General features: G+C 44.7%; 1 protein-coding gene across 2 annotated transcripts in view; it reads left to right on the top strand.

Moving 5' to 3' along the window:
• The window catches only part of CDH3 (cadherin 3), a 104,502-nt gene that overhangs the window by 70,800 nt on the left and 17,618 nt on the right, over window positions 1-16,084 (top strand). For both annotated transcript variants that reach the window (XM_028477509.2, XM_007110765.4), the window contains one exon: window positions 15,526-15,608. In XM_028477509.2, coding sequence (XP_028333310.1) covers window positions 15,526-15,608 — 83 coding nt within the window. The remainder of the gene's footprint in view (window positions 1-15,525; window positions 15,609-16,084) is intronic.

Genomic DNA, 16,084 nt, shown 5'->3' on the forward strand with positions numbered 1-16,084 from the left:
CTGGTCTGGGAGGATCCCACATGCCGCAGAGCAACTAAGCCTGCGCGCCACAACTGCTGAGCCTGCGCTCTAGAGCCCGTGAGCCACAACTACTGAGCCCACGCACCTAGAGCCCGTGGTCTGCAACGAGAAGCCACTGATAATTAATTTATTTATTTTTGCGGTGTTGGGTCTTCGTTTCTGTGCGAGGGCTCTCTCTAGCTGTGGCAAGTGGGGGCCGCTCTTCATCGCGATGCGCGGGCCTCTCACTATCCCGGCCTCTCTTGTTGCGGAGCACAGGCTCCAGACGCGCAGGCTCAGTAGTTGTGGCTCACGGGCCTGGTTGCTCCGCGGCATGTGGGATCCTCCCAGACCAGGGCTTGAACCCGTGTCCCCTGCATTAGCAGGCATATTCTCAACCACTGCGCCACCAGGGAAGCCCCAGGGGGAGATATTGAAAAGACAGATATATATGTTGGTCAGAGGAAGAATCTGGACATTTGAAATTTTAATACATATTCTGAAGTGCCCTCAAAAATCCATACCAATTTACCTGCTTACGAGAAATAAAGGTGAGAATCAGGAACTTTAAAAAACCAATAAACTGGGCTCCCCTGGTGGCGCAGTGGTTAAGAATCCGCCTGCCAATGCAGGGGACACAGGTTCGAGCGCTGGTCTGGGAGGATCCCACATGCCGCAGAGCAACTAAGCCTGCGCGCCACAACTGCTGAGCCTGCGCTCTAGAGCCCGTGAGCCACAACTACTGAGCCCACGCACCTAGAGCCCGTGGTCTGCAACGAGAAGCCACTGAAATGAGAAGCCCACACACCGCAACGAAGAGTAGCCCCCGCTCGCCGCAACTAGAGAAAACCCGCACGCAGCAACAAAGACCCAACGCAGCCAAAAAACAAATAAATAAATAAATTTATTTTTTTTTTAAACCAAAAAAACCAATAAACTGTCTTCCCTAAATACACCTCCAGGAACTGACTAAGTAGAAGTGATGGGTGGGCTGGAAGCAGGGAATCTGAGTTTTTTTTAAAGTTCTCCAGGTGATTTTATCAGTTGTATTTGGGAACTGTTGCTCTGTGATATTGTGAAGGTCACTGTGAAGAGGTGAATATGTCTCTTTTAGAGAAGATCTAAAAGAAGGAACAAACTAGTGAAATGTGAATGAAAGCATGGCATTCCACCCCGCCTTTGGCCCCACAGGTTGCAGGGATCTTAGTTCCCTGACCAGCGATTGAACCTGGGCCTTGGCAGTGAAAGTGCCAAGTCCTAACCACTGGACTGCCAGGGAATTCCTGAAAGCATGGCATTTTGAATTTAACTTCCAATACGTGTCTCAATGGAAGTTGATCCTTTTTTTTTTTTTCTTAATTTTCTGCTTACCTCAGGATTCTGAATGACCTTTGCCTTCTTGTTCTTTTGTTTTGCTTTTTAAATTACCGTCCCTGGTTTTGAATACTTAATTGTGCTTTAAAAAGCACAATACATCTTATTTGACCCTAACAAGAGCCTGTGTGTGTGTGTGTGTGTGTGTGTGTGTGTGTGTGTTCCCATTTTAGATACTGGAAATTACCAATGCTTACTGTTAACAGCTTAAATATGGAGTGACTTGCCCAAAGCTGCAGGGCCAATGTGCAGCACTTTTACCCACCAGACCCTTAATTGGTATCCCAGAGGTCCCAGGTTGATTGCTGGGGTCTCTGCTCTCATTCTTGAGGATGGGAATCATTGACAGCACACCTAACACTGAGCTTTGAGTCAGCCATGTTTGGAACTCCCAGAGTGCTGTCAAGTATAGCTCAGCTTGGGTTTCTCTCTGGGGATTATAAGGGAGGACCCAGCTCCCAAGCGTGAGGAAGAACCTGAGTAGTGTAGATCTTTCCAAAGAGCTTTCTGCAGAGAGGCAGAACTCCCCTAGAAAGAATTGCTTTCTCCTTAACAACATGGGGTTGCCATATACTAGTCAGAGGGGGGAAAAATCACAACCTCTCATTCTGATTGCAAATCAAATACATGTTTACTATGGAAAAACTGGAAGATAAGCAGAATGGAGGTCCACCACCCATAAAGGACTTTAGTCATTTCAAATGAACATTGTTAATAGATCTTCCGGGTCCATTTCCCTAATCGAGTCTTCCTTGAAGATATCTGATCTGAAGGAGAGAGCCCGAGTCCCACTGCTTCATTGCCCCACAGCTCGGCCTCCTGCCTGGCTTTCCTAACAATCCAGCTTCATATTCTACTTCAGTGGATCAGAGAAGGGCTACAGGCTGAGGGCCTCAAATGCCCCATCGGCGCCATCTGCAGGAAGATCCAGGTCCAGGGTGAATGGTGTATAGATGGAGGCATCTGCCAGGCGTAGCCACCCTCGCCCAGGGTCATGCTCTTGTCCAGGAGCTGTCATCTGTGTAAAGCTGCTCCTTGCTCCGGTGGCCACTTAAGAATGCCTTTCACCGAGCGCTTCAGCTCCAGCACTGTGCTTGACTTCTTAGCATCCCCCAAGGTGGTGACCTTGTGGTGACGGATCATCACAAACACCCAGGGAGACAGGTCCACTTGCACTGCTCTCTGCTTTGGAGAATCAGTCTGGCTCCTCTGAGGGCGACAAACGGCTGTGGCAGGACACGTGGGGTGCTTTATCTCCCGGCATGCCACGGGATAGCCCCTTGGGGTCCTAGCATACCTCGCGGGCTCCCCATGTCCCCCCTCCACCCCTCCCCCGCCCGCCCGCATGCCTTGCGGCCTCTGCCCATTAGTCTCCTCAGATCAGATTCTGCTCACCCTCCACCATCTTGGACTTTTTTTTTTTTTAATAAACTTATTTATTTATTTATTTATTTTTGGCTGTGTTGAGTCTTCATTGCTGTGCACAGGCTTCCCCTAGTTGCAGAAAGTGGGGGCTACTCTTCGTGTGGTGTGCGGGCTTCTCATTGCGGTGGCTTCTCTTGTTGCGGAGCACGGGCTCTAGGTGCACGGGCTTCGGTAGTTGTGGCTCATGGGCTCAGTAGTTGTGGTGCATGGGCTTAGTTGCTCCGCGGCATGTGGGATCTTCCCAGATCAGGGATCGAACCTACGTCCCCTGCACTGGCAGGCGGATTCTTAACCACTGCGCCGCTAGGGAAGTCCCTCTTGGGCTTCTTTGGCCTGGAAAGTCGTTGGTTCTGGGGAGAGCTAGTCTGCCTTCCTGGTGCCAAGACCCCCCCCCTTTTCTTAACGAGTATAAAGATATTAATATTTTATGATTGTCAGGCTCAGGCTATAAACTATAAGTGGCTGTTTTGTAAATATTGTATAGTAACGCATATATGTGGAATCTAGAAAAATGGTACAGATGAACCTATTTGTAGGGCAGGAGTAGAGACATAGACGTAGAGAATGGACATGTGGACACGGAGGGAAGGGGAGGGTGAGACGAAGTGGGAGATTAGGTTTGACATAAGTACACTACCATGTGTAAAATAGATGGCTAGTGGGAACCTGCTGTATAGCACAGGGAGCTCAGCTCGGTGCTCTGTGATGACCTAGATGGGGGGAAGGGTGGGGAGGGAGGTCCAAGAGGGAGGGGATATAGGTATACATATAGCCGATTCACTTCATTTTACAGCAGAAACTAACACAACATTGTAAAGCAATTTTACTCCAATAAAAATAAATAAATAAATAAATAAATGGCTGTTTTGTGACCTTTTTCCCCTGAGCAGAGCACTGTTTTTCCTTGATACTTTTTTATAATATTTAAGGCTGTAGATGAGACATTTGAGTGACTGTAGCACACGTAATTAAGTATTCTGTTGAAAGTTAAGTTGTTGAGACTTTTTTTTAAAACACTAAGCAACAGTCATGAACGTCCATGCAGGTATGGTTTTGTCACATCTTGGATGACTTTCTGGCACAATTCTTGGCTCGAAGGACTTGTTTAAGGCTTAATTGCGCAAAAGTTTGTGTCAATTTCCATTTCCCCCACCCCCTAACAATATATAGCAGCATCCATTCCCTAAGTATTTCACAACATTTGTCCTTTTAATTTGTATTTCTTAGTAAGTGTACTTTTTTCTACGGGTAGATTTACTCAGGAAAATGCCAGAATCTTCTTTCAAGGCAATGCCACATACTTTCCCCTTGCACCTTCTTATCCCAGTCCCTTAACAGAAAGTAGTCATAGCTACAAGGACAAGTTTGTTTACTTTATAAGCTAGGTGTGTCTCTAGACCAAGCTAGAATGGAAACACCTTTGACAGTGTCTCCCTCATTCCCCAACAAGATGCCTTTTGGCCACAACACTTTCAAACTGATATTACTCTTCCCTTCTCATTAAAGTGCCCAAAGATCAATAGGAAAACTGTCAAGTGATCGAGTGTTGATCACTTGAAGGACATTTACCCCTGAGAGATGGGTGGTTTTATTTTGCCAGAACATCCAGTAAGGTTGGACAGTGGGACTACATAGCACCTCTATGTCATGGCTGAGAAGACAAGCTTCTGACTTTCATGAGTGTTTCCTTGAGAGTTTGGAAGTGTCTAGGCAATTCCAACCTAAAAGCAGGCCTGGGATGAGTTCCCAGCCTAATATCCATTAATTCTTAAAAGTCTATTTAAAAAGCTTTCTTCTTTCAACAGCTCTAGTTCTCCAGGGACTCAACCCTTCTTGCCCAAGTTTTATAGTGGTGCCAGCTCAGGATCTGAGGCCAGGCTTGGCAGGATGGTCTTTAGAGAGGAGCTCTGAGCACGGTCCAGGGACTCCTGGTTCCCTTGGATGTTTCTATCTAGTGCAGATACACAGAGCTCTGGTTAAAAAAAAAAAAAAAATCTCTAGAAGCTGTCTCAGGTTACTAACTCCCTTCCCCAACAGTACTGTAGGAATTGTATGTTCAGACTCAGTGCTGAAACCTCTCAGTTTATAGTGGTACCAATACCTACATCTTCATCAGGTTCATCGACTTTATGGTTCAGAATCTCTGTGGAAGAAACTGAGTTTAAAGCTGACAAATGACTTTAAGGTCCTAGGTGGGTGTGGAAGTAAGAGCTGTGTTTACGTCTCTGTTTTTCAGCCTTAAGATCTGAACTATTGCCCCATGTGCTCGTCAGTGCTCACCAACTTGTCCCAGAAAGAGTTGGACACGAGCCCATTCATGCCTCCATGACTTGGCCAAGATTTGTGGCCTGTGGAGCTAGGCTGCAGTCAGGAACGGGAATCAGCTTCCTTCACTAGCTCTGAGAAGGTAGGGTAGAAGGGGGGTGAGTAATGATGAGACCTGGTTTCAGATCAACTTCATTTTGAAACCAGTGATACAAGCCAGTAGTGCCAAGAAGCATCTGGGAGGAAGTTGTAATGATCTGCCCCAGGGCTTACCGTTTACCAGCCTCTGTGTGACTCATGGCTTACAAAGAAAACTGCTCATGTTTCTACAGGTGCCTCAGCGAGTTTCCCTGGGCAGGTCAGATTGGCTGTGAGATCTCCATCCTCTGCCTCTCCCTGTAAACCATGGAGCAGCCCCTACGAAACAGTCCTCTCCAAATGTAGACTGAGCCACCACCACCCCCGTTGTGCTCTTTGGTCCTGTGTATCCCCCTTTCCCTTCCGTGTTTCAGCCCTTAGGTAAAGCACATGGCTGTAACGAACCCCATGCCCAGTCTGAGAGATGGTTTCTCTCTGGTGTAGAGAGAGGTATGGACTTGGAGTCAGAAGCCCTGGTTAATTGTGAGTAGGCTAAAGGTCCCTCTTATTGAAGGCTTACTCTGGGCCAGACACAGTGCTCAGGGCTGTGTGAACATTATCCCACTTATTCCTCCCAATAATCTTATGAGGTAGGTATTATTCCCATTTTCCAGATGAGAAAACAGCTTCTGTACGTTCACGTGACATGGATGTGAACCCAAGTCTTTTGGACTCCAAATCCCGTATTCTTCATAACTCATCTGCCTCTGCCTTTAGGATTTGAAATCTGGTCCTGGTGCTTCCGAGTTGTGGGGCTTCGTATACTTTGCTCTCCTCTCTGAAGCTGCTTCCTGAGGCACTTCAACCCCAGGGCAGTCTCTTGTTTCCTGAGTTGTCAGAATAGGGGAGTAGTATCTACCTTGTGGGTTATTTTTTGAGAACTTGGATAAGAAAACACTTAGCTGGGTGTCTCAGGCAGAGCGGGTCTTTGAAGCTTGTTCCTGCCTGCCTGACTCACGCCCCTTGGTTGTATTCTGCATCCAGCTGAACGTGGCTGAGGGCTGATGGGGCAGCTGGAATGTACAGCCTGTGTGGGAGGCACGTACAATTGAAGTACCTGACTACTGACTTCTCCTTGATTGTTGGCACTGTCCCCTCTAAGAATAGGTGGACAGCCCAGATACTGTGCTACAAATGTTTGGACCCATAAAACAATGGAAGTAGTGAAGCGTACCGTACGTTCCTGGTGGGCAGATTTTGTAGACAGCAGGAAGACGGTTTCTGGGTTTCTGGCAGCTTTTAGAGTTTGGGGGATTAAGGCATTAGCCCCCTGTTGGGTAACTTGGTGGGAGAGGATGGAGAGTTCATTGAGAGGCACTCATTAAGTGAAAAACCTGACAGGCTTATCTGGCCAGCCCCTCTGCTAGCTGAAGACCTTCCCTGAGGAAGAGGGCTGTTTTAAGAATGGGGAAAGTGACAGTTAATTTTTATTTTTCGTCAGTGTTTGAATAGCTAATGCATTCACGTGGGTCAAAATTCAGAAGGGTATACACAGTAAAAAGTTTCTTTCCTGTTGCTTAGCTACTAGCTTCTCCACCCATAAACCCAGTTTTTTGGGTCACCTTCCAGAAGTATTTATCTTAAAATACGAATGTTAGCATAGACTACATTGCTCCATATCTTTTTTTAAAAATTAATTAATTAATTAATTAATTTAGCTGCACCGGGTCTTTAGTTGCAGCACACGGGATCTTCATTGCCGCGTTGGAGGTCTTCGTTGCGGCATGTGGGGTCTAGTTCCTTGACCAGGGATCAAACCCAGGCGCCCTGCATTGGGAGTGCAGAGCCTTAACTGCTGGACCACCAGGGAAGTCCCCATATCTTTTTTTTTTTTTTAATTAACAATATGTCTTAGAGATCTTTCCATGTTAATACATAGGGGCTTCCTTTTACAGCTTTTTATGGCTGCATAGTGTTCTCGTATAGATGTTATCATTACACAAAGTTAATCTGTCATTGATGGACATTTAGGTTGTCTGGACTTTTGCTATTACAATCAATGCATTATTGATTAGTTTGGTAGATAGCTGTGGAAAGGTGATTTTGGACAGGAGGCAGTATCCTATAAGAACTTAAAGGTACTTGAAGATACACATTTTTGTTCCCTGATGCATCCCTAGTATTTAGAAGAATGTTGGGCACTTAGGAAACACTCCACTTGTTCCTGATGGATGCTCTGTTGAAGAACCTGACTTTAGAATATGACCACCCCGAGTTCTAATTCTAATTCCACTCACTAGCTGTATGGTGTTGGGCAGGCCATCTCACCTCTGTGGTATGAGTCCGCATAAAGTTCTGGGGTTTACAAATTTGTGGTTTTGTGGTTTTATCTTTTTTGATATTCAAGATGACTCTGTGAAGTCTAATTTTCATCTTCCAAATGAGAAAACCTAAATTCCTAATAAGTTAATTCAAGTTCTGCATCAACATGCTGATGGTTCCAACTAACAGAGTTTTGAAGGACCTTTGCATGTGTCCTTAACACAGCTTTAAGCAATGCTGAATCACCTAGTGAGTTTAGGTATTCCCTTTTAAGCTTTTCTTCTTTTTACATCAAGGAGAAAGTGTCTTTGGTCCCATTATTTTTTTTTTAACTAATTATGTATTTTTGGCTGCATTAGGTCTTCGTTGCTGGGTGCAGGCTTTCTTTAGTTGTGGCGAGCAGGGGCTACTCTTCGTTGCAGTGTGCGGGCTTCTCGTCGCTGTGGCTTCTCTTGTTGCAGAGCACAGGCTCTAGGTGCGCAGGCTTCAGTAGCTGTGGCATGCGGGCTCAGTAGTTATGGCACATGGGATCTAAAGCGCAGACTGAGTGGTTGTGGCACACGGGCTTCAGTAGCTGTGGCACATGGGCTTCAGTAGTTGTGGCTCGTGGGCTCTAGAGCACAGACTCAGTGGTTGTGGCACACAGGCTTAGTTGCTCCGCGGCATGTGGGATCTTCCCAGAACAGGGCTCGAACCCGTGTCCCCTGCATTAGCAGGCGGATTCCACTGCGCCACCAGGGAAGCCCCTACTATTCTTTTTTTTTTTTTTTTTCCTTTTTTTTTTTTTTTTCCGGTACGCGGGCCTCTCACTGTTGTGGCCTCTCCCGTTGCAGAGCACAGGCTCCGTACGCGCAGGCTCAGCGGCCATGGCTCACGGGCCCAGCCGCTTCGCGGCATGTGGGATCTTCCCGGACCGGGGCACGAACCCGTGTCCCCTGCATCAGCAGGCGGATTCTCAACCACTGCGCCACCAGGGAAGCCCCCCTACTATTCTTGAATACATCTTTTTATAACATGCTTCTCTCCCTTCAAACCAAGGGAAGACAGGCCTTAGGCTCAAAGCTTCAGCAAACATGGGAGTTCCCTGGAGGTCCAGTGGTAGGACTCCGCACTTTCACTACCAAGGGTGCGGGTTTGAACCCTGGTCGGGAAACTAAGATCCTGCAAACCATGCGGCATGGCCAAAAACAAAACAAAAACTTCAGCAAACAATTGATTCTGGGGCCCACAGAATTCAAGTGCCTTTCCCAGGATCACCCATCATGTTAAAAAGTCAGTGCCTGCACAAGAATGGGGTCTCCATCGCTATTAATAGTATTAACAGCAGACCTGGCCATAATGCATCCTATTTGTCAGTTCTTTACATTTATTCTCATTTAATCCTCACAACTACCTGTAAGAGAGTTACTGTTATTATCCCCGAGTCTAGTACTTTTCTCCAAATATCACACTGCCTCACTGGGCGTCTAAAAATCAATCTTTGCTATTTCAATAGATGGAGAAGGACCACAGGTAATGGGGGTTAGGGAAGAGATAAGAAAACAAACTCTCAGGTGTGTCAGAAAGATAATATAACCATATTATATAAACGACTCAATCTAGACAGGTCTAGGTACCACTTCTGGCCGTTCCATTTCCTAGCTATGTAACTTCAGTGAATGCATTTAACCCCTCATTTTCCCAATTTAGAAAATGGGCATTAAAATCGACTTTATAGGGTGCTTGGTGAAGATTAAATGAGAAAGTATACAAATGTTAGGGCTTCCCTGGTGGCGCAGTGGTTAAGAATCCGCCTGCCGATGCAGGGGACACGGGTTCGAGCCCTGGTCCGGGAAGATCCCACATACTGTGGAGCAACTAAGCCCGTGCACCACAACTACTGAGCCTGCGTGCCGCAACTACTGAAGCCCACGCGCCACAACTACTGAAGCCCGCGCGCCTAGAGTCCGTGCTCCGCAGCAAGAGAAGCCACCGCAACGAGAAGCCCGCGCACCGCAACGAAGAGTAGTCCCCGCTCGCCGCAACTAGGGAAAATCCGCACACAGCAACGAAGATCCAATACAGCCATAAATAAATGAATTTATTTTAAAAATTCATGCAGATTTTTTAAAAACACACAAATGTTAGCTGTTAATAATAGTAATTCATGATGGGAGGGATTCTCGACTCTTGAGATTGATGCTTGCTGTATTCGTTTGCTAGGGCTGCTGTAACAAAGGAACACAGACTGGGGGCTTAAACACAGAAATTTATTTTCTCACAACTCAGGAGGCTAGAAGTCCAAGATCAAGGTGTCAGCAGGGCTGGTTTCTGTTGAGGCGTCTCTCCTTAGCTTGTAGATGGCTGTCTTCTCCATGTGTCTGTACATAGTCTTCTCTCTGTAATTGTCTGTGTCCAAATTTCCTCCTCCTCTTATAAGGACACTCATCATCCTGGATTAGGGCCCACCCTAATAACCTCATTTTAATTTAATCACCTCTTTAAAGGCCCTTTTTCCAAATATAATCACATTCTGAGGTATTAGGACGTCAACACATGAATTTGAGGGGGGAACACAATTCATGTTAAGAGAAAACTTGGACCTACAGAAAAATAAAGATAATAAGTAGCTGGTAACCCCAGTCATAGGGAAGCTTCATTTCTTTCCAGTCTTTTTTAAAATTTTTTCCTGTGCATAGTTACAGATACTATATATGCAGTTCTACATTCTGCTTACATTTTGCAAAGCTGGATAAAAAATCCATGGAGTGAATGCCCCATAGATTATTTAACTTTTGCCCTGTATTAAGATGATTTAAACTCTGCCACATATCATTCCTGGTCTTTTTTAGCCCAAAGGCAAGGCAGGATTCCTCAGAAGATGAGAGTACAAAGCTGTGTGCTGGAGGTAAAGGGCAGGGTCACCCTGGGAATCTCCTTGCCCCTGGGACCCCCTGGAACTGACTCAGGCTGAGATCCCTCTTTCCCCTCCTCCCACCGGCCGAGCATGTTGTCACAGCCCATGACTCCTCAGTGGGGATGTCATCAAGGAGGCAGGGCTGGTATCTAAGCAATCTTCTCTTTCTCAGGGGCACACTCCAGCCTTCCCACGAAGGAACCTGCCTCTGTGTGTGAGCTCTGGGGCTCTGGGGAGCTGAAGGCAGCTCTGTATGCTTTTAAGCCCTCCATCTTCCTCCCCTCCATGCACTAACCCTCTCCCCAAAAGATGGCCAGTGTCTTAAGTTCTTTCACCCAAGTTAGTTTTACCTGCTTTTGAACTTCATGTTAATGGAATCATACACATGTCCTCTCTTGTATCTGGCTTCTGTCACTCAACCGTGTTTGTAAGATTCATTCACGTTGTTGTATGTCCTTGTGGTTGACTCATTTAATTATATGAATATTCCACCATATTTTTATTCCTTCTACCTTGATGGACATTTGGGCTATTTCCAGTCTTTAGCTATCATAGACAGTGCTGCTGTGACTATTATAATACTTGTCTTTTAGTGAATGTATCTTTTTTTTTTTTTAACATCTTTATTGGAGTATAACTGTTTTACAATAGTGTGTTAGTTTCTCCTTTACAACAAAGTGAATCAGTTATACATATACATATGTTCCCATATCTCTTCCCTCTTGCATCTCCCTCCCTCCCACCCTCCCTAACCCACCCTTCTCATGGTCACAAAGCACAGAGGTGATCTCCCTGTGCTATGCGGCAGCTTCCCACTAGCTATCTAATTTACATTTGGTAGTGCATATATGTCCCTGCCACTCTCTCACTTCATCACAGCTTACCCTTCCCCCTCCCCACGTCCTCAAGTCCATGCTCTAGTAGGTCTGTGTTTTATTCCCATCCTACCACTAATCTCTTCATGACATTTTTTTTCTTAGATTCCATATATATGTGTTAGCATACGGTATTTGTTTTTCTCCTTCTGACTTACTTCACTCTGTATGACAGACTCCAGGTCTATCCACCTCATTACAAATAACTCAGTTTCATTTCTTTTTATGGCTGAGTAATATTCCATTGTATATATGTGCCACATCTTCTTTATCCATTCATCTGTTGATGGACACTTAGGTTGCTTCCATGTCCTGGCTATTGTAAATAGAGCTGCAATGAACATTTTGGTACATGACTCTTTTTGAATTATGGTTTTCTCAGGGTATATGCCCAGTAGTGGGATTGCGGGGTCGTATGGTAGTTCTATTTGTAGTTTTTTTAGGAACCTCCGTACTGTTCTCCATAGTGGCTGTATCAATTTACAGTGAATGTATCTTTGTTGGGTATATACCTCAAAGTAAAATTGCTGGGTCTTGGGGAACGTGTATATTTAGCTTCAGCAAATACTGCCCAACAACTTTCCAAAATGACTATACCATTTTACACTCCCACATCAGGCTTCTACTTTTTTTTTTTTGAGGTAAAATATGCATAACATAAAATTTGACCATTTTAAACAATTCGGTGACATTAAGTACGTTCAAATTGTTGTACAACCATCACCATAGTCTGTCTCCAGAACTTTTTCATCATCCCAAACAGAAACTCTGTACCCATTAAACAATAACTACCCATTCCCCTCTCTCTCCAGCCCCTGGTAACTTCTACTTTCTACGTCTATTAATTTGAGTATTCTAGGTACCTCATATAAGTGGAATCATGCAGTATTTGCCCTTTTGTGACTAGCTTATTTTACTTAGCATGTTTTCAAGATTCTTCCATGTTGCAACATGTGTCAGAACTTTATTCCTTTTAAAGACTGAATAATAATCCATTGTATGTATAGACCACATTGTGTTTATCTATTCATCTCTTGATAGACCCTTGTGTTGTTTCCATCTTTTGGCTATTGTGAATAGTGATACTATGAAAATATGTGTACAAGTATCTGTTTGAGATCCTACTTCAGTTCTTTTGGGTATATGCCTAAAAGTAGAATTGCTGGATCATGTGGTAATTTTATGTTTACCTTCTGAGGAGCCACCAAACTGTTTTTCACAGCGGCTGCACCATTTCACATTCCCAGTGCAGGAGGGTTCCTGTGTCTTTACATCTTGTCAACACTCGTTATTTACTTTTTTTTTTGCCACCCTAGTAGGTATGAAGTGGTATCTCACTGTGATTTTGATTTGTATTTCCCTAATGACTAATGATATTGAGCATTTTTTCATATGCTTATTGGCCATTTGTATACCTTATTTGAAGAAATGTCTTTTCAACTCCTTTGCCTTTTTATTTATTTATTTTTAATTGGGTTGTTTTTTGTTGTTCTTGAGTTTTAGGAGTTCATTGTATGGTCTGGATATTATTTGGAATTCTACTTTTTAATGTTATACTCTTATATACTGTTTGAATACTTCATCATGTTCACATTACTTTTTTGTTTGTGTTTATTTGAGATTTTTCTTGTTTCTTGAGATAGGCTTGTATAGCTATAAACTCTCTTAGAACTGCTTTTGCTACATCCCATAGGTTTTGGATCGTGGTGTTTGTTTGTTTGTTTTTTGTTTTCCGTGGTACACGGGCCTCTCACTGTTGTGGCCTCTCCCGTTGCGGAGCACAGGCTCCAGACGCGCAGGCTCAACGGCCATGGCTCACGGGCCTAGCCACTCCGCGGCATGTGGGATTGTTGGGTGCATATATATTTATAATTGTTATATTTTCTTCTTGGATTGATCCCTTGATCATTATGTAGTGTCTTTCCTTGTCTCTGGTAACATTCTTTATTTTAAAGTCTATTTTATCTGATACAAGTATTGCTACTCCAGCTTTCTTTTGATTACCATTTGCATGGAATATCTTTTTACATCCCCTCACTTTCAGTCTGTATGTGTCCCTAGGTCTGAAGTGGGTCTCCTGTAGACAGCATATAGATGGGTCTTGTTTTTGTATCCATTCAGCAAGCCTGTGTCTCTTGGCTGGAGTAAATCCATTCACGTTTAAGGTAATTATCGATATGTGTGTTCCTATGACCATTTTATTAATTGTTTTGGGTTTGTTTTTGTGGGCCTTTTCCTCTCTTGTGTTTTCCCACTTAGAGAAGTTCCTTTAGCATTTGTTGGAGAGTTGGTTTGGTGGTGCTGAATTCTATTAACTTTTGTTTGTGTGTAAAGGTTTTAATTTCTCTGTCAAATCTGAATGAGATCCCTGCCAGGTAAAGTAATCTTGGTTGTGGGTTCTTCCCTTTCATCACTTTAAGTATATCATGCCACTCCCTTCTGGCTTGTAGAGTTTCTGCTGAGGAATCAACTGTTAACCTTATGGGAGTTCCCTTGTATGTTATTTGTTGTTTTTCCCTTGTTGCTTTTAATAATTTTTTCTTTGTCTTTAATTTTTGTCAGTTTGATTACTGTGTGTCTCAGCTTGTTTCTCCTTGGATTTATCCTGCCTGGGACTCTCTGAGCTTCCTGGAGTTGGGTGGCTATTTCCTTTCCCATGTTAGGGAAGTTTGCAAGTATAATCTCCTCAAATATTTTCTCCATTCTTTCCTCTCTCTTCTCTCCTTCTGGGACCCCTATAATGCGAAAGTTGGTGTGTTTAATGTTGTCCCAGAGGTCTCTTAGGCTGTCTTAATTTCTTTTCATTGTCTTTTCTTTATTCTGTTCTGCAGCAGTGAATTCCACCCTTCTTTCTTCCAGGTCACTTATCCGTTCTTCTGCCTCAGTTATTCTGCTATTAATTCCTTCTAATATATTTTTCATTTCAGTTGTTGTATTGTTCCTCTCTGTTTGTTTGTTCTTTAATTCTTGTAGGGGTTTGTTCTTTAATTCTTCTAGGTCTTTGTTAAACACTTGTTGCATGTTCTCAGTCTTTGCCTCTGTTCTTTTTCTGAGGTCCTGGATCGTCTTCACTATCATTATTCTTCTCGATCTTTGCCTCCATTCTTTTTCCGAGGTCCTGGATCATCTTCACTATCATCATTCTGAATTCTTTTTCTGGCAGGTTGCCTATCTCCACTTCATTTAGTTGTTTTTCTGGGGTTTTATCTTGTTCCTTCCTCTGGTACATAGCCCTCTGCCTTTTCACCTTGTCTGTCTTTCTGTGAATGTGGTTTTTGTTCCACAGCCTGCAGGATTGTAGTTCTTCTTGCTCCTGTCACATTACTTTTGTAGTTTAAAAACCCTCATCTGTTATCCTTTCTTATTTTAGGGAAGGATTATTGAAAGCAATTGTCATCATCACCTGAAACTAAAGGACAATTTTTCAAAACAGGACAGTTGGGAGAGCTCACGCTGACCTTTCCATGGCACAGCACTGTCGCTCTGGTCCTTGTTGTGCTGCAGTCTAGTAGACTGATGAGCGCTGGTGTCTGGGCCAGCATTAAGGGAACCCCTGGGTCAGGGCATGTTGCCGATGGGCCCAGTTGTAGCCCTTGGCAGGTTTCCTGACTCCATGCTTTGGCCACAAGGAAGGGTGGGTAAGAACATTGGTTGTGAATACTCTCTAGCCTATGCCTTGGAGTCAGGCTGACCTGGCTTCTGAACCTCAGTTTTCTCATCTTTGTAAAGGAGCTAATGCGTACCTTAGCAGCATAGTTGTAAAGATGAAATGGGCCCAGTCTCCGGATTAGCGAATGGTAGTTATTAACTCAGAGTGCTTGTTTAAAGGGCGGCCAAGCAGGGAGGATTCAGAAGGAGCATGACAGACTGAAACAACCCGAGGTTACCCAGAATGATCTGTGTGGGTGACGGTGTAGCAGGATGCATACAGCGCATATGTAGACTCATAGCCTTCGGAAATGCTTAAAATCTTCTGCCTCCAGCTGTGACCTTGGGTCAACTCTGTGTCTCGTGAGACTCCACAGGGCTAATGTCGCTGAATATCTATGATTTTGGTTCTTCGGCCCACCAACCACGAAGTGGTCCGCCCTCTTGAGACCAAACTTAGAAGCCCATCTGAAACTCATATTTGATCACATTGCTGGTCAGAGGAAGTAAGCCAAGTCTCCTTCTGCAGTGGCTTGGAATAGTCCTTGATCCAGTCAGGGGGCTGTTGTCAGGTCTTGGCTCCCATGGGGTATCTTCCAGAAGCCCCTCCTTCCTAATACTCTTTTCCTCCCTTCCCCACAGTAGTTTTCACGGACTGCCCCGGGCAAGAGTCGGCCCTGCTGACTGATGATGACTTCACTGTTCTGAACAAGAAAACAGTCCAGGTAAAACACCATGTCCACCTTCAGGAGAGAAGAAAGACATTCTCCGTGCATGCCCAGCTTGCTGCTGGCCAGGAGGCTGAGGTTGTCGTGGCTGTTGTGAGCCATGCTACCCCTACAGAGGACGCAGGGTTAGACCTCAGTTGCCCATAGCTCTGCGCGTGGGTACAGATCTAAGCAGGGTAGTGCTTGCAGCTGCCCCGTAGGGGGCACCAGAATCAGTCCAGGGGGGCCCAGAGCTGCTTTGTGAGTAATGGCCCAGTGCCCTTCCTCCCTTGAATTCCCTGTCCCACCTCCCTTTCCTCTTTCCCGTATCGTGCCGGTAAACCGCAGGTGAAGGTGATCCCAGCACAGGACTGCCAATCTCATGAACCTTTGGGAAGATGCACCTGAGGCTCTTGGCCACATTTCTTTGTTTTGTTTAATTTAATTTAATTTAATTTTATTTTATTTTTTTTTTTTTTTGCGGTACGCGGGCC

Source organism: Physeter macrocephalus, chromosome 17, assembly GCF_002837175.3.
Source record: "Physeter macrocephalus isolate SW-GA chromosome 17, ASM283717v5, whole genome shotgun sequence".
Taxonomy (NCBI): Eukaryota; Metazoa; Chordata; class Mammalia; order Artiodactyla; family Physeteridae; genus Physeter; species Physeter macrocephalus.